This window comes from Phyllopteryx taeniolatus, chromosome 14, assembly GCF_024500385.1.
Source record: "Phyllopteryx taeniolatus isolate TA_2022b chromosome 14, UOR_Ptae_1.2, whole genome shotgun sequence".
NCBI lineage: Eukaryota > Metazoa > Chordata > Actinopteri > Syngnathiformes > Syngnathidae > Phyllopteryx > Phyllopteryx taeniolatus.
This window is the reverse complement of record NC_084515.1, coordinates 11732458-11757931: the sequence shown is the minus strand read 5'-3', so window position 1 is coordinate 11757931 and position 25474 is coordinate 11732458. Positions and strand designations below refer to the sequence as shown.

Here is a 25474-nt window from a genome sequence, read left to right as displayed (position 1 = left end):
AAGGGAATACAGTTGTATTGTTTTGTTTTTTTTACAGTATACCTACTGTAATGGGAAAGGAGAGCCTCAGTTGGCGATGCATTTTCCAGTAGTTTATTGACTGCCAGGATAACAGTAAAATACACAAACACAACTAACACACTCACGCAGTCGCTGCTGTGGGTCACATATGACGCCCAGACACTCACATGCAGACATGCTGTCATTTTTATCCATACTTGGAATAGTCTGATGGTGTCAAATTTGCTGGGTTTTTTTTGCTTCCGGGGTACAGAAATATCGTCATCAGCAGCGCTTCAGTCTTACTGGCAAATATCATTGCCGCGAGACCTCCTTAAAGACCCCTGCCAATTCTGCCAATTACTGGCCTTCCAAGCCGTCCAACCTGCCGAGGAAAATGGCCGAGTCTGCCCGTCGGCCCAATCTGCCTCCAAGTCTACACTTGTTTTAACAAACATATCGTCTGCTGCTGGTGGCCCCCAAAGACCAAGAGCGAGAGGCAATCTCGGGTAATTTAAAACCAATGTCGACTATCTCCCTCTACTGTGGCCAACGTGGAGCTGTGGAAACCTGCAGCTTAAGCCCCTTAGGGACTGATAGGCCTTTTCACTCCGGCCCTATTTCACTTATCTATTGGCAGCTCCTGCCAAGAGCCATCTCTGCACTGAATTGCATGTATATATATTATCTGTTTGGGGACTTTGAACTGCAGGAGGGGATTTAGACAATCAATCTCAGTATCATTATCAATCACGTCTCGCTGTTCGTCGCATTGATTCGCCGGGAAATAAATAAGTCGGCAGTGAATGTTTCCACTGGTAATCTGCCGAGCTAAGCGGTTCGCTCATCGTCACCGTTTTGCTCTACAAAGTGATCCGCGCGGTGGAATGTTTTGAGGGCTCTTTCAAAAATATGTCGTGGAAATTCATTACAGCAAAGAAAGCCCTTCAGCTCTATGTTGTGCATGTCAAAACCGTGGCCATCAACTTGATGAATGCGCTTTACAGTCGCGCATCACATCACACCCAGCCTTCTACGGCCACTGACAATGACAGGCAGCCTTCTACTCGGATATGAACCCATTTTGAAGGATTTATTTTTTTTGTTTTTTTATTTTTTTTCTCTTTCCAAGTCAGGATCAACGTTCTCTACCACTGAACCTGTCAAGAAACTGCTTCAAATCAGTCTCCATTCCTTACCAATTAAGACAAATATGGCGTTTGGACGACTCCTTATTTTCTTCGTGTGATATTCCTTGCGTAGCGGTGTCCTGCGGCGATAATTGCAAACATAATGCTAATTAGTTCTTCCTGGAGTTCCACATTGATTGAGGGCTTGTCGAGCTTTTAAAAAAACAAGTTGGCATATCAAATCTATTTGAGAGCGGGCAACAGGCTGCCGTGCGTGACAAGAAATGAGTTTGCTTGACAATGGCTACGTCCTTTTTTTGGCAACCAGAATCCCTATTTTTGTTTTCTCATCTTTTTGAGACTGCAACATTGCACCGTAATTAACATTTTTTTTTTTTTTTTTTTTTTACAAAATATAAAGACAAAACACATTTAGCAAGCCAGCATGGTGGGACTGATTTTCCAATAGGAATATTGGAGGAGGTATTAATAATAGCCATAATTCCATAATTTATTTTTTTATTCCTGTCCGCCATTTATTGAAATTATAAGCTTTGAATTTCATCAAATCGATCAATACAGTGGAATAATGTCCATTGTGATTTTAGTTATAAAATTTTTCCTTGGCGATGTTGGAGGAGGTATTAATAATGTACATGGTGATTACCACTCCCTCGCCCCCGCCTCCAACTGTATCCACAATTTCAAGAAATTCTTCTGTTGGGATCTTTTTCCATGATGATGGAGGTATTAACAATGTCCATGGTAATGTTTTGTTTTTTTTGTTTTTTTTTCTCTCTCTCTCTCTCTCTCTCAAAGTTTTCCATAGCAACGTTTGAGGAGGTATTAATAATGTCCATGATGAAATTTATCAATCATTATCACCCATTTCTAGAAATTATTCTCATCACATTTTTCCATAGTGATATTGAAGTTGGTATTAGTATGGTTCTTGGTGATTTTTTATTTTTTTTAACTTTATTATCTGCCATTGTCCAATATTATTAGCGTCAGATTTCATCAAATGCGTCTATAGTGACATTGGACGAGGAATTGATAATGTCCATAGTGATGATTTTCCCTTCATATTTTTTCATAGCGACATTGGAGGTTGAATTAATCATGTCCACTGGGATTTTTTTCTCCAAATGTTTCCATAGCAACGTTGGAAGAGGTAATAATAGTGTCCATTGTGATTTCTTTTCATGGGTAGCCACCATTTCTAGAAAGTATTTGCTTCGGACCTCATAAAATTTTTATAATATGGTGTTCGAGGAAGTATTAATGCTCTAATTACTCTTTTCAAATAGCATAAAAAATTTCCATAGCAATGTCAGAGGAGGCATTCATAATGTCCACAGTGATTTTTGTATTGTTTTGTTTGTTCATCAGCATCTACCAATTCTACAAAGTATTTGCTTCAAACTTCATCAAATGGCGTCTTTTGTTTGTTCTTAAAATTTTGAATGGTGACGTTAGAGTAGGTATAACTAATAGCCATGGTGACTTTTTTTCTCAAAATTTTCCATAGCCTTGTTTAAGAAGGTATTACTAATGTCTATGATTTTGTGTTGTGATTAAAAAAATAAGTAAATAAAAAATCTTGGCGATTAGGAAAAATAAGGTAAGCGGTTTAGAGCTACAATTTATGCTACAAAGCTTCACTGCTGTCATTTTCCATACCCCATGTACAAATTCACACACAAAGTGTAAAAAAAATAAAAATAAAATTCCATCGTTGAAATGTCTTTTTGTCCTCCACAAAGCTCCTCTCCCCTCATTCACCGGCATTCAGCAGACGGCATGTGAAAAGCACAGCACGCTGCTGCACAGCGCCAAACTTTCATGGCAAGAAAAAAAAAAAAGTTGACTTTTTGTTACAGGTGCTGGAACAAAAGGCCTTTTAAGTCTGACTTGGAGGTGAAAATCTTTAAGAGAAATTGGCAGCGGCGCAGAGGGGTTGACGTATTGATTCTGGCCTCTGGCTCCATCTGGGGAAAAAGATAGATTTCTTTGAAATGCACTTGGCGTCAGAATATAAAGACTGTTGCGCGTTGTCGTTCGGGTATAAATTGTTTCATGGCACATCCAGGGGGCCTGGCGTTTTTCGCTGGATGGCGACAGGGGCGCACAACGGCGACGATATTAACCACCTGCGGGGAGACGTGGCATTCCGATGCCATTGATTGATGCCATCATTTGCATGTAGGGCGTCGTCACCCCTTTTTACTGCTGGATTGGGGCCACTGGAAAGCTTGTTTCATATCCAGGTGACAAGATCCAGAAAGATGACTCAATAAGAAGTAGTATTGGTAATTTCCCCACTAATAACCCCTAATAGTACCAATCGAAGCCACCGCTCAAAAAAGCTGGGACAGGGCCATGTTTACCACTGTGTTACATCAGCTTTTCTTTTCACAACATTAGGTAAACGTTTGGGAACTGAGGACACTAATTGTTGAAGCTTTGTAGGTGGAATTCTTTCCCATTCTTGCTTGATGTAAAGCTTCAGCTGTTCAACAGTCCGGAGTCTCCGTTGTCGCATTTTACGCTTCATAATGCGCCACATTTTCAATGGGAGACGGGTCTGGACTGCAGGCAGGCATTGTCTTGCTGAAGTAAGCAGGGGCGTTCAGGAAAAAGACGTTGCTTGAATGGCAGCATACGTTTCTCCAAAACCTGTATCTACCTTTCAGCATTAATGGTGCCTTCACAGATGTGCAAGTTACCCATGCCATTAGCACTATTGTCCTTAAACTGTTCGACTATTTTCTCACGCACTTGTTCGCAAAGAGGTGAACCTCGCCCCAGCTTTGCTTGTGAATGACTGAGCAATTCCGGTCCCAGCTTTTTTGGAACGTGTTGCAGCCATAAAATTCTAAGTTAATGATTATTTGCTAAAAACAATAGTTGATCAGTTTGAACATTAAATATCTTGTCTTTGTAGTGTAGTCAATTAAATATAGGTGGAACATGATTTGCAAATCATTGTATTCTGTTTTTATTTGTTTAACACAACGTCCCAACTTCATTGGAATTTGGGTGTAGATGTCTCCCTCCAAAAATTTTGAGAAAATTAAGCGACCTGCTACGATATGATGAAATTTGTACATATTTAGGCCTCCCTAGATGCCACCCCCCCAACCCCATCTGCAATATCCTTGGCTACGATATGAGATAATATGGTAATGTGTTTGTAGAAGTTAATAGAAATAAAATTCATAGAGAATTTCACGATTTAATCCACAAATAACTGGTTAGCTGGTGTGCCACTTTGACATCTTTAATTTATTTAACACAAGAAACAAATCCATCAGTGTAGGTTGAGTTATTTGAAGCTATATTATTATTTTTATATATACTGTATTTGTAATAAAACACATCATCCAGGATTTTGGGGTGGCCAGTGGCACTACTGAATGATGTGCAATTTGTTGAAAACAATTAAGTGAGCGATGAGAACAAACCTCTCTTCTCTTGCCTTGCCACCCAGTGTAGAAAGTACTGTAGAGCAATACAGTCAAACAACACAAGCTGTGTCAAATGTTCATTTTAATGTATGCTGCAGGCCGCCAACAAAATGGATGGCCGTACTTTGGATAGCCCTTAGTTAAACCACTTTATTTTTTACCCTGCCCCTAAAATAATCTGAATCGAGAGTCATTTGGTACTGAATTGAAACAAGGAATGGGAACCGGATTTGTTCAAATTTAAATGCGCAACCCTAGTCCTGCCTCGCGGATGCCACCCCCATCTTCAGTTGAGTAAATAAACACCCACTATATGAGGAAATACGGGAATATTGTGAAATATCTAAAACACATTTTTTCAAATGAAGGCCTCCCACCAATAGATACTCTATATCCCCCATCTTAGCTGATCAGTACTGCGAATGAATACATTTGCCATACAAGAGAACCGGAGTGCTGTATTCTTCTTTCATTTCATAAAGAGATAAGGTCTGAGGATGTCTTTTGTATGCATGCCCAGTGAATCATTAATAGCACACAAGTGTTGATGATGTCCTTTGAAAGCAACGAGCGAGACCTTTCTGATTCATTATTAAATGAAAAGTTCGCTTAGAAAGAACCCCCCCCCCCCAACTTAACCGCTTTGTGTGTATTCTTTTTGATGACTTTCCCCCCACCCCATCTCTGCCTCCACTTCTCCCACAGAGTCAGTATACATTTTGCTTCTGGCCGACTCCATTGATTTTGAATATCAACCTTAACCGATAAAAGCCACCTCTTTTGAACGTGGTCGTGCTGTGAGAGGACGGTGGGTGGCCTGAGGGGGGGGGAAGGATCTTGGAACTATTGAGTGCAAATATTGATGGAAGCCAGCCAGTGGCAGTGAAGCCGTGGCCAAGGATCCATGTAAACGCTCTCCGACTTGCATCTCAGCAATGCATACTTTATATTTGTATTTATTTCAAAGGGGCTCGAAGCAGATATCCGTGTTTTGTTTCTAAATACGTTAAATATTTTTGAAGTGCTGAAAATATATGCAAAGATATAACAATATAGTGCTGAATTGGTGAGCTATAGCTTAAGCATCTTTTTCACCGTTTAAATGTTCCTGATTTTGTGGGCGGGGCTCCCCCACTGTATAAGTACAAAGTAACGTCATTTCGTTTGGCTCCTCAGTTGTGTGTGTGAGTTGTGCTTGGCGTCCATAACAAGGCCCATTTACCATTCCAGCTTACAGTGAGCAACACCCCGAAAATTGCGTCTTTGCTGGATGCCTGAATTTACAGAACAGCTCGGTAAAGTTTTTTTAAGCGACCAAAAAAATGAGGAAATAAAAAAGCGATGGATTGACTTTTTAAAGCCACACGCAGATGGCAGGCTGAACATCAACACCATCAGCCGACTCTGCAGTGCGCATTTTACGACAGTTTGTAAACTTTCACCAGAGACAACATGGCTTCGTGGGTAACGTGATACTAGCAAATGAGGCAGTGCCGACTGTCTAACTACCTGGGCATCCTCCTACCGTGCCGCTGTCTTCAGGTGCCGTGTTCGGCTGTGACATTATGTCACCAACAACGAGGGTACTGTAAGTTGACTTGTGTGCTTATTTTTACGATTATAGTCCACAATAACCCTTCAATTTTGAAGTTGAGCCACCTAACGTGATTTTACATCGTATAAGCTATCACCCCCTCAGTATGTTTGATTCTTTTTGGCGCATCCATTCGACACACCAACAGCGTCTGAGAGCTGAGAGGTGACCCTTATTATTCAAGTTTTGAAACCTTAGCGATTTGTTTTTTTCATTCAAGTTTGGCAGGCTGTTAACATTGCTCTTTTCTGTGGTTTGTCAAATTTACATGACATTTTTTGGGCCTGCTTAGTGCCAAAAAATGTATAAAGTAGTCTTTTTTTTTCCAGCGGTGAACTGAAAGAGTTGCTATTTATATAAATGATTAGCTATTTATATAAATGATTAGCCTCAAATCTCATTAAAATGTTTCATAGTGACGTTGGATGTCTGTTTTTTTATTTTATTTTTTGTATTTTTTTTTAAACAGTATTCGACATTTAAAATATACATTATTTTTACTTCGTATTCTTCACATTGTCACTATAGCAATGTTGGAGGAGGTATTAACAATGCCCATGATGTTTTTTTATTAAATGTTAGCCGCTATTAAAATAATAATATAATAATTAGTGCTAATCGTTGTAGGTACTATTAATTGTCAAAAGATTTTTTCACTCATTCCATTTTTGGCCAGGCGACATTTTTAGATTAACTCATAAATCTACATTACTATTGCTTAAATCACAGGTGTCAAACTCAAGGCCTGGGGGCCAGATCCGGCCTGCCACATCATTTTGTGGCCTGCGAAAGCAAATCATCTCAACTTCCCTAGTTCTTGCTAAAATCTGTACCAAAATTTCAAATTTTCATATATAATAAACAATATATTGACATTGCAAGCATTTTTTTTCCGTTACCAAACCCCCTTTTACAGTAACTTGAACAACAGTTATCCTTCACTTCTGATTACAAAACTAGTTATCCATCAATTTGTTATGTAATATGACGAGACAATTAAACATTTATATGGTTCCTACAATGTGGCCCGTGACAAAAACAAGTTTGACATCGCTGAAAATGCTGGTTTCACATTGATACATTTTTCTTATGAGAGCTTGATGCATTGCTTGCTTCTCGCTAACACAGAGCCAACTAAAGTTAGCTCGCATGAAGTCACATCCTTTGCTTTAATGACCACAAAAAAAAAATCCTGTGGACCATTCCTCAACATGTTACCTCTGATACTTTGGCATTTCGTACGTCTACAACCCGCCCCCCACCCACCCTCACCACCAGCCGAAAGCAGACAAGTCGCCAAATAAATCATTAGCGGCTGCTCTATCCAGCTGGATATTAATTATCCTGTGATCGCTGCTCATTTGCACGTTATACTGAAAATGTCACCGCCGAGATGAATTGGACAACAAGGCGAAGAAAAAAAACAGACCAAAAAAAAAAAGAAGCCCATCAGCTTGTAGCCTTTATGCTGCAGAATGTCAGAAGAAATTACATATTGTTTTGGCCTTGCTGTCTCACAGGAACAGTAGACAGGAACATGGACAGTTGGATGGATTAATATGCTCGTACTTGTATTTCTTTGGTCGGTTTGTGTGTGTTGAAAGCACATTTCAGAGCGGAAAACCAGCTCTAGTCCTCCATGTGGCCTTTAAGGTCCCCTGAATAAAAAGCTGTTTGTAGGATTCGATCACACAAGTACAATAGTGTTCTTTTATCATGGCAATAATGCTATCATGGCAATAAGGACCAGGAAACCGAACTAATTTAGGCTCAATTTAAGACTTCTGCTCTCCTAGCCAGTAGTTGGCGCTACACTGCGTCAGTTTGACACTGCGGCGAATAATCGTGTGTCACAATTGTGTCGTTGTAATTTTATGTATCGAAGTACTGGTGGTATCAGTACTCAATATCAATATTTGTACTCAAGAATGAATACTGGTATCTGTTTGGGAAAAAAAGTGGTGAACATCCCTAACTATTTCTAGGACTGGAATTGTGTTTTTCATTGTGTAAGTTGATAACACCACTAATCATTAACAAATGTCCAAACGAACGATCGGATTATGTTATGGGACGTTACGTTCCTGACTCAGCCTACTATGGATTATTTCTAGTAGATATGATTATTTCTCTTAGGGTTTTAAATTCCCTTTCTTTGTCGCAGGTGATTGCAACTTTGCGAAGCCGTTGGCAGCTTGCGGCTACAGCCAAGGCAGAGACGACGACCTGGACTGGGAGCAGGTGAACACCAGAGAGAAGCCTTCGTTTGATCCATGGATGCCCTCAGGTGGGGATGGCTAAACTAGTAAGAAAGTTACTAGTTGGTTGGTTTCATTCATTAGCCCGTTTCTTGTGACCAATAAGACAAGAGGGCAAATGGTTTATTGGTACATTGGGACATTGTTGAACATTTTCCATCTCTCTCCCATGCCACCCTGTTGTGCCGAAAGCAGTTGTCACTGTCACACAAGTATTTTATACACACAGCACCAGACCCATCTGATTGCAGTTTATCACAGAAGTGTACATGCTGCACACATACACATTTAAAAATGCTTTTTCTTATCTTTATGCTTGCTTTTCTTGACGCAAGAATATGTGTTCAAGATACTTGGGAGCTCTTAAATTATGTATAAGTTAACAATGAAACAAAGCACTTTCGAAATACATTGGCTACAAAAATGTTTTTCACCAAATCTGACAAATAGTCAATGCTCGTTGATGGACAAATCGCCACATTCTACTAGCAGTTTCTTTTAAAAAATGTTTCAAGCGCCAATGCCTTCAATTACCTCCCCCCCGTCATGGCACGGACACGGGCTGGGATAACAATCTCTTATGAGAGGTCATTTTCGCTGAGAATCCTAAGTACGGGTTAAGAGCGAGGCGGCAATCGGAGGTGCGATGGCTTTTTTGCGCCACCTGAACACATTCGGAGCGTAAAACAATTTCAGCACTCATGCTTGATACATTTCTCCATCCTTTTCGGAGTGGTCAAAATGGAAGAGGGGGAAGTGGAGGTGACAATTTGACGCGACAGGTTGAGTGCTGAGAAATGGAGAAAGATGCGCATGCTAATTACGTAGTGGTGGAAAACAGACAAAAAGGAAACGGGGAATCGGTGGGGCGGTGCCTCGTAAGCCTGCACAGAATTGCTTTTTAATCAGAGGTGATACGTTTCGACGAACCGGGAGGTGTTCATTTGACTGGCCTATTTCTAGTCATTCTGTTTATTTCTATTGTGGAAGATAGTGGTTGTTATAGGTAACTGGTGAAAGAAGCCATCACATATGGATTACAGGGGAACCTCGGTTTTCGTGATTAATCCTTTCCACAAAGTCTGACAAAAACCGTATCGTACGAAAACAATATTATAGAAAGCAAAATACAAAGCAATATTTCCACAGGAAATAATCTACAGTATAGCCAATTAATCTGTCCAGAAACCCAAAAATGTTAACAAAAAATATTTTTTTATCGATAACTACAGTTTTACAGTGTGAAATACTATAAATATCAATACCTGTTGAAGTAGATAAATGAACATTTAACACATGGGTGTCCTAACTTTTTCCTTCGAGGGCCGCATACAGAAGAATCGCGGGAAGCAAGGTCCACTTTGAAAATCTTCGACTTTATCAAACATGTTAAAATAAATAAATAAAGCAATCCTTTTTTTTTTAATATGTTATAGTTATTGTACAAAACTGCTACATCACAGATTTCTGTTAATGATTTTGGGGTGGCCAGCGCCCCTCTATCCTACTAGAATAGATTCACCCCTGCACTAAACAGCAGCTGAATCCCATCTCCAAGTTCAGAACCAAAACAAGAGCAATCTGTAGTAACCTGGCCATTTTTAAAGCATCATTAATGTGATATGTTCACAAATCGCATGGGGAAAAGTGGTGGAAATCATATTTGCTTCTAAAACTGATTTATCTTATTTTACCACTGCGTTATGAACCTACCTATTTTTTCGAAACCCATCCGTCTCATGATGCTCACCTCCACTTTTTTTAATTTATTTTTTGCTGCAGGCCATTGAAAATGGTTCGGCGCACCGCAAATGCCCTCCAGGCCATAGTTTGGACACCCCTGATTTAACATCACTTTTACCTTGATTGAAGACTCTTGATTGGCATATGGAAGAATGGCGGCGAAGAGAGTGGGAGCTATTTTCGTACTTTGCTTCAAGTTCTTTCTTAAATTATTTCGTTTTTCTCGCCTTCTTTGTTAACTCTGAACTTTCTGTTGTATTTTGTAAAAAGGGGTGAACAGACGGCAAGGCGTATTCCACAATTATTAACCATGCAAGGCAGTCGTAACAAGCCTCCCAGTCTGCTCGGCAGCACTCTAACAAGTTGGGGAAACATGGGTGTAATAGCAAGTCAAAAGCAAGTCAGGCCTTCAAAATAAAGTCATCCCGTATAATAAGTTTCCCCTTCTCCACTTTCTTTGGCAACATGTTGACTTATTTAGCAGTCACACTCAACTCTTTTGTGCTTGTTTATTCAGTGCATCTGCTAAATATGCCACCATGGGCCAAAAGAAACAGTAATGAAGCTGTTATTATACTGAATGCTTTTATTTTGAAGTTCATACTTTGGACAGGATGTTATGTCAATATGCCTTTACGTCGGTTGAACCATTCTTCAGAGACCAAAACCAAAACCGATCGGATGTGCAGAAACCGGGACAAAAATTTTACGAAAACCGAATTGTACGAAAACTAGGGCATATGAAAACCGAGGTTCCAAGGTGCAGTGTGGTGGTGAACTGACAAGTAGAGCAGTCGCATTAATTACAACACATTTTAATTTAGCGTTCAATTTAGACCACATGCGAGCTGTTAATTTGTAGGTCACCCTTTTCCGATTTCCACTACGACCTTTTACCCGTCCTTCCTGCGCCTTGACATTGATCAAAAGTGGAAAGTAATTTCTCCTTTGCGTTTGGCCACACACGGCAAACAGGGGTCTGCTTAAAATTAGCGAGGACCCTGCTAATTGACTGTGTCACCAAGGGGAGGCCAGACACAATCGAGGCCCTCCGCAATCCATCCTCGGGCGAGGAAAACAACATCCATCACTGGCTTTGTTAGAACATGAAAACTTTGTCGTTCCATTAGTGCCATTCCTCAGGTGTCTGGCAGTGTCTGTGCATTTTAAGGAGTACGGCGGCCTTCGAACGACTACAATGCATTCTAATTAATTCCAGCGTGTGTGCGGCTGATGGAAAGGCTCACATAATTAAAATTGATCAGCTTATTTGAATTTAAAATATCACTATGGGGAGTCCGCGTTGCTGATACAAGTGAAGAGGTTGTATGGACATATAGTGGAGTTTAACCTTATGCTCAACAATAGATTCACATATGTCCACTTCATTACGCTTTGCTGTGGACTTCTTTTATTTTACTAGGCTGAAAATGTTCTTGTTGTTTTCTGTTTATTTCCATTGTGCAAGGTGGTGCTTCTCATAGTGAACTGGTGAGATGAGCAATCGCATTGATTATATGACATGTACTTTGAGTGCTCATGTGCCCAAGTGTGCTGTAGACTTAACTGTAGTACAGTGGTGCCTTGAGATACGAGTGAACGGATGTATGAAAAGTGCTAAATAAATACAATTTGATTGATTGATTGATGTGGCGCGTATATTGTGTGACCATATACTGTGGGTTATTTTATTATGATTTACTTTATTACGGATTATTTCTAGTCATTGTTTTGTTTCTATTGTGCAAGGTGACTTCTATAATTAACTGGACAGAGGAGCCATCAAAAACTGCTCCCAACTGGTGAATTTTCACCTGAAATCTTTTTAGTAAAGGCGTCATTTCAACAAACCTTGCACCAACATATGTTGTCAGACTTATGGAGAGGTTCCACTATAGTCTGTAAAAAGAGCCTCATTCTGCCAGTCCTGCACTATTGTCTTAGGTGTCACTATCCAATGAGGCTGCGCTTTCAAAACAAAAGACCCGACAAGAACGTTCAATTTGCTGGCGTGCAACATATTTAGAGCGAGACAATAAGTCATTAAGCAGGAGCTGCAATTTCCATTGTGCCCGACGTAACACACACACTCTAATTAATCTCAGTTTGAGACTCTTCCGCCATCCTTTTTGCTGTGATTCCCTGCAATGAGCCCCTCGGGAGGGCCGGGCTGCGACTGCTTGAGTGTCAGCTGGTGCGCTTACTTCTAAAATAAATAAATAAAATAAAAGGCAGGGTTGGTATTTAACAGCCTTTGAATCGGGCTGAGCCACTCTAAAGATGCCCAAGCCTGTAATCAGAGCTGCATGGAGGCATAAACAAGTCCACTTGCCATTTACATGTGGCGATTAGGAGGATAACGTGTCGATGGAAACAATCATGGCGATGGAATTTTCTTTGGCACAAAGGTCTGGATGACAGTGTTCACCACACAAGGTAGATTTCCACCACATGGTTGAAGTGGCACAATTTGAAAATGTGTTTAATAGCAGAGTAAATGGAGGGATTTGCACAAAAATACTATTATGATTATAATTATTATTCGAATCTATAAAACATTAAGTTAACTTGCAAAAGGTTTAAAAAGTGTTTTTCTTAATTTATTATTACTAAATGAATGTATTAAGTATGGTAAAAAACACTATAATAAGTAATTTGAAATATTTAAAATACAGTAATATGAAATGATTACTTTACAAACATCTCGTTAAAAAAATGAAGCATTTAAAAAAAAAAAATAATTCAATAATTGACATTTTATACAAAATCCTAATACTCTTATAAGGACAGGCTGTCCCCTACAACAGGTGGTCTGTTGTTGTTTTGGATGCACTTTGAAGTGAAAGAGTGGAAGGAGGGACGACGGGAAGGACATCCTGAATTGAATCAGAATTCAAATCACATCAGCCAAAAATGGGATTTGCCACTGTGGGACGAGGGGGAGGCGGAAGGGTGGGGCTTGGGGGGTACGCCGTGTTTCACAAAATAAGTTAATTGCTTTTAGAGCCATTCACAAGTTTGTGTGAGGTCCCACTGCAGAGTTGGCAAGGTTAAGGAGAAAGCCCATTATACGATTTAGAGGACCAAACGGAACGTCAAATTATGTCATCTTGATACATTTGTGGATTAATTCCCGTGTGGAGATGCACACTGGGATATTTGAGATGCTTGTGCATGCATGAGGGGAAGTGGCAAACAGGATTAAAACGGCACACTGTAGTGCTACCATGCAGAATGTATTTGCATATTCCAACTTCAGCGTATCTGTTGCTAATGATGCCGACGGGTAACTCACACCAGCAGCTTCTCTTATATAATGGGCCATTGATGAGACGTTGATTGCAACAAGGCCAATTGGCCATACTGCTAAGAAGATGGCACATTGAAGCTATTGAAAGCATCAAGCATCAAATATCAATCAGTATTAACTAGGAGTGCGACAAAATAGAGGTGTGTGGTATACACGCTATGTGCAGTAGACTGTACAAATTTGGTATAGATTAAGAGTAAGTATAGATTGGCACTCTACCGAGCAATCACGATAACGCCTGATGACATTGAATCTGCCTCAGTGCGAAACTGGGTTCAAGCATGTTTGACTTCGGCGCTGGAAGAGCTGCTAACCGCACATGCGTCTACATCGATCCGTCACCCATCCTCCCTGCTTTCCCGGCTGCTCAGGAACTACCGAGGGAACACTCGGCGCTAAGCTACACACTGCAGCTTGCTTGCTAGTGCGGCTACACAGTGCGGAGCCATCGTCTAAATCGCTAAGCCTCGCCACCATGGCGACGAAGAGGCTTCACTTATGACAAGCATCGTTATCACTTAAAGTTGGAAGTGGAGTAGCTAGTCATGTACAACTCGAGCCAAAGAATGAACAAGGGAAGTCTGAGAAGCTAACTGCTAGGTCAGCCACAGAATGTAATGGGGATGAATTGTTGCACACCAATGGAGGAAGCAGGCCGGCTCAGTGGTCCTGATTGACGGTTTGAGGTGAGCACGTAGGCCGTCTTTTTTTATCAGGCCACCTTTCATGTTGGTCCATATTAGCAGCCGGAGCCATTTTTATTGGTGGCATACAGGACGGCCCTGTCTTCATTGACATTTCCTGAGTGGCAAGCGCGCTTTTCTGCCGCCGCGACCTCTCAGAATTTTATGAGCAAATGAGACCTGCAGGCTTTTGGGGTTTAAAGAGCGCCCCTTCATTTTCATTCAACCCCGCCTCATCACCACCACCCACCACCGCACGCATAATAATTTTCTCCGAGTTCAGGACCTGAGCGCGGGAGAAATAATGAGCGCTCGTCATTATTGCAAATTATATCTTCTGCTCGGAGCATCATTCACCTCCGAATTCATCTAAATACCTTCTAACTGTACACTTTGATCAATGCAATTACAGTTTTTCATCTTTGTTGTTTAATATGAGTGCACCGTTTTCACGGTGAGACTTGTTCTCACTTTGTGTGTCTGCAAAGACTTGTACTGTCCTGATACTATATCATAAATGAAACTATTCGATACAATGCAGCATTGATATTTTGTTGCCTTGAAGTATTAACACTGTATCATGAACAAAAGCTGTACGATACAAGATATCTATATTTAAATTGCTTGACAACTCGGCCTCATTTACACAGTTGTCATGATATCATTGCCACATTACTGGTACCCCTACTTTGCTCAATGACTCCTCTGCACTTTTTTATGTCCCAAATGTAAATTTTATTACAGTGATTTGTTTGCTGTCGTATTAGAGTCCCTCAGTTCCTTGCAATTGTACGTTGAGGAACATTGTCCTTAAACTGTTCGACTATTTTCTCACGCACTTGTTCATAAAAAGGTGAACCTCGCCCCATCTTTGCTTGTGAATGACTGAGCAATTCAGGGAAGCTCTTTTTATACCCAATAATGGCACCCACCTGTTCCCAATTAGCCTGTTCACCTGTGGGATGTTCCAAACAGGTGTTGATGAGAATTCCTCAACGTTCTCAGTCTTTTTTTGCCACCTGTCCCAGCTTTTTTGGAACGTGTTGCAGCCATAAAATTCTAAGTTAATGATTATTTGCTAAAAACAATCAAGTTGATCAGTTTGAACATAAAATATCTTGTCTTTGTAGTGTATTCAATTAAATATAGGTGGAACATGATTTGCAAATCATTGTATTCTGTTTTTATTTGTTTAACACAATGTCACAACTTAATTGGAATTGGGGTTGTATAAATGGGAGTGACAATTAATATTCTATCATAAACAAAACAATACAGGATACAATACGATGTTGTATAGATATTTTGTCTAGACTTTACACTGACCGATCTGATTGGCCGATAAATATATCTTTGTTCATCTATTTATGCCAGTGAGGCATAGTGACAGAACAAATGTGTTTCTATTAGATGGAAGGAAGTACATACAGTAATTAATGTATCCACTTTTTGTGACATTTTTGTTTGTTAATGTGCTGTGAGATTTTTCAATTGTAAAATATGTGCCTTGGCTGCATAAAGGTTGGTAATCACTGCTCTAGTCAGGTCATGTATTCTAATCAGTCAGGTCAAACCAACATTACAACATGACAGAAATAATGGGTGCTAACTTACTGTACATTTATTGTAATTACATTACTTCACACACACACTGGAACTTTAGAGCATGATTCGGCACAACGCCACTACAACCGTTAGTGCTAGCACTAGCTTGCTAGGCTACATAACGTTTTGTTGCCTGCTTGGGAGCCGTATCGTATTAAAGTACGTGAACATACCTCAAGCAATCCTTGAATTAAAGTCCTCTCCCAAGCACCGGTGACCACCAACACACGTTTCCCCCAATTTAGTTCTTCTAATACACACGACGCGATCGATTGTTGTTGTCGTGGCCGTGATAACGAGTGTATCCGGTCGCGTTTGAGTTGACAAGATAAAGGTCAGTGATCGTGAAAAACTGGATGCGGTGGTATCGGAATACAAGAATGCATTGGTCTGACAATCATGCAATCATGAAAGACCAAATTTGTCTTGTAGTCTCACGTGTTGTCTGTCCCACAATGGCGTTTTTTTTTTTTTTTTTTTAAATAACATTATTGCCGGTCAGATATTTACAGTACTACGTCTAATACACGCAACAAGGCTAAAAGTAAACTAGCTTTTGGATTCAAATATACCCTACATGATGGCGACGCGGAGTAAATGTCTTTTGTGGAGCCGAACAATGACGTCATTGATCGGATCGGTGAATTATGACATTAAAGCCGATCAGCATAAAATGCTAATTATCGGCCGATAAGATCGGTGTAAAGTCTAATTGATACTGTATCAAACTAAACAATAGATCCCAATATTGTTTTCCAACCCTGGTTAAAACTGCTCGATATGACACTTTTGTATCCATACTTTAGCAAACAAAACAATGAAATACATCAGAAACGTGGCCTCACGCCCTAGTTAAGACTCTCCACTTATAACATGGTATACTAAATGACGATACTATGCATTATTGTATTGTTTAATTACAAAAAAGGATACGAAAATTTTAAAACGTGCCAATCAATTATTGGGATGCAATTAAACCACAATGAATTCCACACGATCGACAGAATTCTTAATGATCAATGAATTGAATAAAAAAATCCTCACTTGTCAACTTCAAAGCCACGCGTCACCAATCTATCAGTTTCTCACATTCACGTGTGAAGAGTGGCAACGTTAACGTCAGTCTCATCTGGAGCAGGGACACTTCATTTTCTAATCTAATTCATTTTTCATAGTCTCGCTGGATGTGTTCTGCACCTCGTCATTGTAATAGAAGGTGAAAGGTGGCCTACATTTGTAATAATATAAAATCTGATGGTCCGAGTAGCAGAGTGAGGCAGCCTTGAGAGCTCGCTCAATTTTTAATTGATCTCGAACACGCCACCGTTAAAGGAAAACATATACGCGTTAATGGAAACACACACACGTATGTATGCATGTATACATATGTATGTATATGTGTATGTGTGTATATGTGTATATATGTGTATGTGTGTATATGTGTATATATGTATATGTGTATATGTGTATATATGTGTATATATATGTATATATGTATATATATGTATATATGTCCTGTACATGATTGAATTGTGTCCAATCTACATCCGGTATATGATTGGGGAAAAAAAACATTCACACTCTCATTCACACCAATGGACAAATTAGTCTTCTTATAACGCTAAAAAGCTTGGGTTTTGAAAGTTGAGGCAAGCTGGAGTACTCGGAGAAAACTAAGCCTGGGGAGAACTTGTTAACTCCACACAGGAAGGCCACAACTGCGAGTCAAATCCTGAACCACAGGAACAGGCAGCTGGCAGACATGCTACCCACTTGCTACAGTGCTTCCCCTAAATCCATACACAGGAAAAATATTTACTTGGTTTAATTTCACACTTAATGGTATGCACTCCAGAGACCCAACTATTTCTATGCAAACAATTAAAAAGTCAATTTTCCATAATAGGTCCACCTATTGTGTGTTATTATTTATTAATTAAGAGGGCGTTACACAAAAAGCAGCCCGGGAAGATTTTTATTTTAAACAACATTTTTCTTCCCCATTCCATTCCTAATTTCCAAACAAAAGGGGCTTTGCTGTTGTGCGAAAATGTGAGTGCAGAGGTTTGACTTTGCCATGTGAGCCACAACTCAACAATTCATTAAGTCGTAGAGAAGTGTTGACGCCTTGCCTCACAACAGATGGCCAAGCGTTATTAGCGAAACATCAGCCAGAGTCTCACGTCAGGCGACACCTGAAACGCCTCAAAGCCAGCTCCGCTTCCTGTATCGGAAATAATGAAGCTTTAATTGGAGACAAACTCAACGCGAATGACAACAATGAGCCACACCGGGCCAATTGTAATGAGGGCGGCCTCTCTCATAAGGGGCATTTAGTGGTGTCGCCATCTTTTGCTCGAAATGCTTCACTAGCCTCAGGATCCCACCTTTTCGGTACCAGATGGCCATTCCCAACCTTCTCCGTCTCCCGCGAGCCGTGCTGCACCTGTTACATAACTTATTCATCAAACACAACCACCCCCAAAAAAGAAGGGAAAAAAACTAGCTTGCTCTGGGTCATCTCTGGAGCTGTTGCATCCTGCCATTTGCTCGGTTGCCATGGAAACGGCCCCATAGCGCAGAATGTACATTCTTGAGTAGCACAATTTATTTATTCCCATTTAAATGGAGCATCCGCTGAAGATGAGAATAATGATCCTTTAATAGTTTTTGAGGTAATTCAATTTTACACTCAGAACCTCAGGGCGGTATAGCAACGTGAAGGGGAAGCATGAGTGAGGTGACAGACCCCAGCAAAGAGGGTGCCATGCAAAAGGACACTAGGTCAGTGCTAAGAACTTGTCTCTCTCGAATATTCTGTCCCGAGTGGCTCCTCAGCTTCCAGGTCCCCATGCTTGAAACAGGTCCCTAAAGAGGGACCACACAACTGAAATGATAACCCCAGCAAAAGGTTCGCCTTACCAAAGGGCACCTCGTCTCTCAAATTTCTATAATTGTGGTCCCTAGTGACTCCTTGGCTCTTCTGGGTACTGAACAAACCAACTTCCAGGTCCCCATGCTTAAAACCGCCGTTTTAACTGGAACCACACAAGTGATGTGACGCCCACAGCAGAATTCTAGGCTTAAAGGGCACCTTGTCGCTCATATTGTGGTCCCTAGTGACATTTCTGCTCTTCTGGGTATTAAACCAACCACCTACCAGCTTCCCAAGGACCCCCTCATCCCCTAATTTGAAACTGCGTTTCAACGAGGTACCAAACAAGTGATGCGGTGTTCCCAGCAAATAGGGTGCCTTACTAAAGGCCGTTTAGTCTCTCAAATTTCTATTATTGTGGTCCCTAGAGCTTTTCTGCTCTTTTGCGTATTGAAGTAACCAACTTCCAGGTCCCTATGCGCTACCACATCTTAAAAAGACTCTGAAGATTCCCACCAAAGAGGGACAACACAAATGGTATGACACCCCAGCAAATGGGTGCCTTGCTGGTATCTTAAAGGGCAGTTAGTCTCACGAATTTATTTCATTTTGTTCCCTAGTGTCTCTTTTGCTCCTTGGATATTGAACCAACCACCTTCCAGGTTCCGAAGCCCCACCAAATCTTAAAAGACCCTCCTCTTAAGTTTGACTTTTGAAGGTACCTGGATATATATATCTGTAGGACAAAATTATCCTGAAATGGCGGCTTCAAAACAAAATAGCAGACTGTGTCTTTTCAAGCGTGGGTTCTTGAGAATCTTTTGTGGATCTACTGACGAGAGACATGCTATTAATTTTCTATTAATTTCACGTTTGTAAGTCAAACCAGGTTCCAGGGCTGGATTTTCAAAACGTGGTGGTGCATTACTAAACTGAAGACTAAATTTGAACTGTAGATTTTGGTGTTATGTTTGAATTGATGGTCAATTGTATCATGAATTGTACATACAGTAGCTCTGATGAATAAAGGATTATTATATACTAGTAGGTCTAAATTAAAGCCATAATTAAAGCAGAATACAGAAAGATGGTTCATAAGTCTGCAGAGATGTCCCGAGAACCAAGTTCCTTAATGAGAAAATGCTCTTATCTCTTGATAAATTGACTTCTCCGACTATTACCATCAATAAGCATACAAAACCAGGCCAGCTTAAAGATGAAAGATATTCGTGTGGACTGTTTTCCTTTAGCGAGAGAGCAGGAGGAAGTGATGGGAAATCAATACATGCCCCCGTTTAGCTTTTATTGCTTGGGTTGGATATTAAAAGTTAAACTAATGCTCCTCATGTGGTGCCAATAAAACACAAGTGAGCAATATTAAGCTGGCAAACTGACAAGATACCGCATTCGCTCTTGTATCGACCTTTTTTTGCCAATGTGAGACTGCGAGGCAGAACTGAAAGCTCAGGATCTCTGTTGTTAAAGTCAACATCTGGCAACTGTGGTTCTGAAATAACATCGAGTGCATCACCGGCCTCGGCCCGGCGCGCTCTCACAATAGCCTATTTGTTCAGTCAATGAGTCCAGCTCGCCCCGCTTGTCTTGTTGTGCAGAGCTTGTAACGCTCGACGATTCCATCTGTCTCTGACTTGAGATAACGAGCGAGGGGGCTGCGGGTGGAGTGTGTGTGTGTGTGTGGGGTGGGGGGGGGGGGAATTCTGTCATGTTTACATGACAAAGCAAGGACTGAGGGGGAGGCGTAGAAGGAGTCACGGCGGGAGAGTCCTCAGCTTAGTTCTTGTTCCCAGTGTGTCCGTAAAAGATCTTCACAAGATTGAGGTCACAAGGATCACAGGTATATTCAGGGCCGGGGCACATAGTGCACCCAAGACGTTTGGTACGGCTCATACTCTATGGTGCCAGGTTGTCTGAGTATTGTTTTTTTATGGTAAGTCATCAAACTATTTAGTGTTGCGCAACTGTCTTTTTGACGTGGTTCAAATTTGGGTGCAATTGGACAAAATTGACTTTTGAAGCTTTGAAATGGCCAAAATTATCCTAAAAATGGCAGGTTCAAACCAAAATGGCAGACTTCCTGTGTCATTACAGGCATGGCGTTCAAAGTGAAACGGGGCTCGGGGCCTGATTTTTCAAAAACATACAGGGGGCAACTGAGGATTAGAAGAGTACTGACTGTCAGATTTGTTTCTCTCCCAAAGCCAGTTTCACTTAGAAATCTGAAATTTAAAAACAATGCCTATCATGAGTTGACCCACAAAAAAAGCTTCAAGACCCCATGCCCAAAAAGACACAAGAAGTCCACTCTTTTGGTTTGAACCACCCAATTTGGCCATTTGCAGAGGTTTTTCCAAAGATGAACTTGTTAGAGAGATTTTCTCTAATTGATACCAAATTTGAGCTACATACACTAGACAGATGGGGTTTGCTTATAGGTCTGTTATGAATAGACCCACAAAAAGATCTCAAGAACCCCCACCCAAAAAATACAAAGGAAGTCTTTTGGCTTGAAAAGACCATTTTAGCATCATTTTAGCTATTTCGAGGGGTCCTTCTACAAACTCTTCCTAGAAAGTTGATTTAATATACAGGGCATTGTTGAATTGGAAGAATTTTGGGGTTTCATTGTTGCGTGTGGGCAGAAAAATGGCAGCAAAGTTTGATGGCTTCCTTTAGCAACATGACAATTTTTTAGGCATGTCTATCACAAGCAGACCAACAAAAAAAAGTCTCAAAACTCATGCCTGAGACAGAGGAAGTCAGCTATTATGGTTTGAAAAGGTCATTTTAGGCTAATTTTGGAAATTAGTCATGAACTCGTACTAGAGATTTTGTCTGATAGCTACCAAATTTGAACTCCATATGGGAAACAAACAGGCAACAATAAATTGTGAGACTTGAAGTTTTAGTCATTGTGGGTGATCTGCGCATGGCAGCAAATTTTATTGACTCACTGTAAAATAGGACAGTTTCCCTTAGTATATGATAGACTTTACACCAATCTGCTCGGCTTGTTTGATATCTGCCGATACTTAGCATTTTAGGCTGATCGGCTTCGTCATAATTCGCCAATCCGATCAATGTCTTTGATCGGCTCCGCAAAAGACTTTTACAGGCTTTGTCTGCTTTGTCGCCATCGTGTACAATATATTTGAATCCAAAAGCTTGTTTATTTTTAGCCTTGTCGCATGTTTTTTGACGTAGTACTGTCAATTATCTGACCGACAATACAATTATTAAAAAACAAAACCCAAAAAAACATGTCGGCGGTGTGGGACAGACAACACGTTAACGCCTGGATCAGACTACAAGACACATTTGGTCTTTCACGATTGCACTGCACTTGTATTGTCAGACTATGGCAATAAAATCTTGTATTCCGATACCACCGCATCCAGTCTTTAACGATCACTGGGCTTTATCTTGTCAACGCAAACGCACATGGATACACTCTTTACCATGGCGACGACAACAATGGATCGCGTTGTGTGTATTATAAGAACAAAATGGGGGGAAAACGTGTGCTGGTGGTCACCGGTGCTCGAGAGACGACTTAAATTCAAGGATTGCTTGAGTTATGTTCACATACTTTTAATACAATACCGCTCGCAAGCAGGCAAGAAAACGTTATGTAGCCTAGCAAGCTAGTGCTAGCACTAACGGTTGTACGTAAACATGCCGGCATTATGTCGAATCATGCTCTAAAGTTTTGGTGTGGGTGAAGTAATTTAATTACAATAAAGTAATATAATTACAGTAAGTTAGCACCCATTATTTCTGTCGTGGTAATGTTGGTTTGACCTGACCTGATTAGAATGCATGACCTGAATAGAGAATACTTTTGAAGATACTCAGTATACTGTACACGTTTATATAGTAAATGAACAAGTCATTTAAGTAGACGCATAGCTCCATCTTGTGATCGAATTGGTGACCAGTTATCGTTTTGTTTTTTTATTTTGTTTTTTTAAACTCACTTATCGGTCCCAAAAATCCTGATCGTGTAAAGCCTAATCTACCATGAGTAGACCCACAAAGTCCCAAGAAGCCTTGCCTGAACCAGACACAGGAAGCTTGCTGTTTTTGTTTGAAAGAGGCCATTGTAGGGTGTTTTTGACCAGTTCCAGTGACAAAATCATTCTTGAAGATTTGAACCGCATATATTAGACCGATTGGCGATGCTATATTGCGAGAAATTGGGGTTTTCATTGTTGCATGTGGGCAGGACAATAACAGCGGAGTTTAACTCTCCATTTAAAAAAATATCTTTAAGCCAGTTTCCCTTTGCAACATGACCTTTTTTGGCATGTCTATTATTGTGTAGAGCCACAAAAAAGACACAGGAAGTCTGACATTTTTGCCATTTAAGGGTCATTCTGGCCATTTCTAGTGGCCCTTCATAGATAGTCATCCTTAAGAGTTTGTCCATTTGCTATGAAATTTGAGCTTGACAGATGGGTGATAAGAAATGAAACTCGTAACACAAATCCCCAAGGTCGGAGCCAGACCCCAATGTCTTGTCTGCTGTGGTTATCAAGGACCATTTTAGTTGTTGACATCCCTTGTCTTTCGCTTTGTAGGTGCAGCCTTCATGATGGTCAACACCTCTGGACGCTTTTCCGGGCAGAAGGCCTTACTGGTGACCCCCCAGCTCCGGGAGAATGACACCCATTGCGTCATCTTCCACTACTACATTGGCGGCCGGGACAACAGCCACCCGGGCCACTTGAATGTCTACATCAAAGAGAACAACAGCCCCATGGGAATGCCTGTGTGGAATGTGTCCGCCCCAGCGTCTCGCGCCTGGGGTCAGGTGGAGCTGGCCGTCAGCACCTACTGGCCGAACTTCTACCAGGTGAGGAAACAGGAGTTTTCTAAATTTTTCTCATATGGGGAATAACAAGATGAGTCATTGCACAGCGCTTTTTGTCGCAACGGCAAAGTCATTAAACCGTCTTAATGAGACCGAGCGAGACACAGTGCTTCTTTTGAGGCGGCCCAAACAATACCGTCCCATTGAAAACACCTCTTATTGATTCACGAGGCTACCTCTGTATCCATGGTAATCCGTTCACTCGCTCCTCCATCTCAGCCCCATTTCTGAAACTCATTTTCACTTACTGGTGCGCACCACTGACGGCCAGGGCAGGGTGATTTCACACTCACCACCCTATTACTCTTTCGCCGGGCTTCTTCTCCGAGTCCACCAAATGTTAATTGATGCAGCGAGACCCCTTAACCTCCAGTTGTGGGGGCCGGCTGCTCCGTCGGTTAATTATTTCATTATGTGGTAGGTGGGCGGTCGTTGAGAGGGGAAACCAAAGGCAGCCCGATAGCTCGGTTAACAAGGGACACTGGTGAGTTTCTCGCTGCCGAACACAAGATAGGCGAGGGCACTTAATGAGAGGTGCATGGACACCAGAGAGCGAGAGGCAACAGTTAAGAGAGTTTGACAATCTACAGCAGCCTGAGCCGTGTGAGACAAATTATGCAATGCCAGTCTGATCAGATGCTTCCAGATTGAAACGTAAACTAATAGTATGCACGTAATGCATGCACAATTGTAGCTTGACTTGCGAGTTTAATTTGTTCCCTGACCAAGTTCTTAACTTAATCAACTCGTATATCAAATAGATTTTTCCGATTGAAAGATATTGAAATGCCATTGACTGTTCCAACTCCCCAAAATGCGGCACTATTTTTAAATAAAGATAAATAGCACTGTATTTTATAAAAACATAATAAAAGAGAATCGACGTGGCCTAGTGAGTGACCAAGCTGAAATTTACTGTCAAACTAGACACAAAGCAACGAGAAATGCTTTGTTTAAAACAACCATATATTTTCCCCATAGTCTGCTAGCTGAATGCTAACATTGGAAACGCCTTAGACGGGCGAGCAATTGGCATCAATGTCGCTGTTTATAACAACATATATTTGAACACAAACGGCGGAGCAACACATGTAGACAGATATAAAAATACTCACAGCCATGTATTCTTTAATGCTAATTTTGTTGTTTCTTCCTGAGAAGCTAATTCAGTCTCATTGTACAGTTTAGCTATATGTCTGTATTGCACTTCCCCCAGGGGGCTGAAACATGTACACCAGAAGGAGCAGCACAATGTCCATTGAATGGATGCAAAAACTGTTTCATTCTTTACATTCAGTTTAATTATGTCATTACTGTACCAATATTATAGAGTGCTCTTTTTCTTCTTAAAAAACACTTTACGAAGTTCTGAAGTGCTCTAAAGCTCGCTCGCAACACAGAGCAAAAAATCGACCAAGCGAAGGCTCGTAACTTTGAAAATTCTGAAGTTTGGGCACTCGCAAGTCAAGGTAGATAGTTGCATCTGAACGAAACCACAAGTGGAGCCGTCTTTTGGTTAGTGAGTGAGTGCGGGTGCCCTCACGGGACCAAGCATGCTGTGGACTTTTTAAATATTTATTAATTTTTTATTATTTTTATTTTTTTCCCCCTTTGGAATTTTTTTTTGTCTTTCCGTTCATTTCTATTGTGCAAGGTGTGGGTTATCATTAATAACTAGAGGGGCAGTCGCATTGATTATAACAGGTAAATTGACATTGGATTACATTACACTGTATTTGCAGGTAGAAACCAAGCTCTCTTGTTAATAGTGAAAATACCCCCCAAACCTCTTTGCATAAAATGCCTGTAATAACAGTTTAAACTGTAAATATTGCCACAAAATATGATCCCAAAACACTTAAATATCATGACAGACTCATCTTACAACATTACCCTTAAAAATAGAGTTTACAGA

The 25474-nt window shown here is 40.7% G+C and overlaps 1 protein-coding gene across 12 annotated transcripts in view; it reads left to right on the top strand.

The window, feature by feature from the left end:
• The window catches only part of LOC133488609 (receptor-type tyrosine-protein phosphatase mu-like), a 183405-nt gene that overhangs the window by 34448 nt on the left and 123483 nt on the right, over positions 1 to 25474 (top strand). For all 12 annotated transcript variants that reach the window (XM_061796684.1, XM_061796688.1, XM_061796687.1 and 9 more), the window contains 2 exons: positions 8359 to 8481; positions 23267 to 23541. In XM_061796684.1, the coding sequence (XP_061652668.1) occupies positions 8359 to 8481; positions 23267 to 23541 (398 nt within the window). The remainder of the gene's footprint in view (positions 1 to 8358; positions 8482 to 23266; positions 23542 to 25474) is intronic.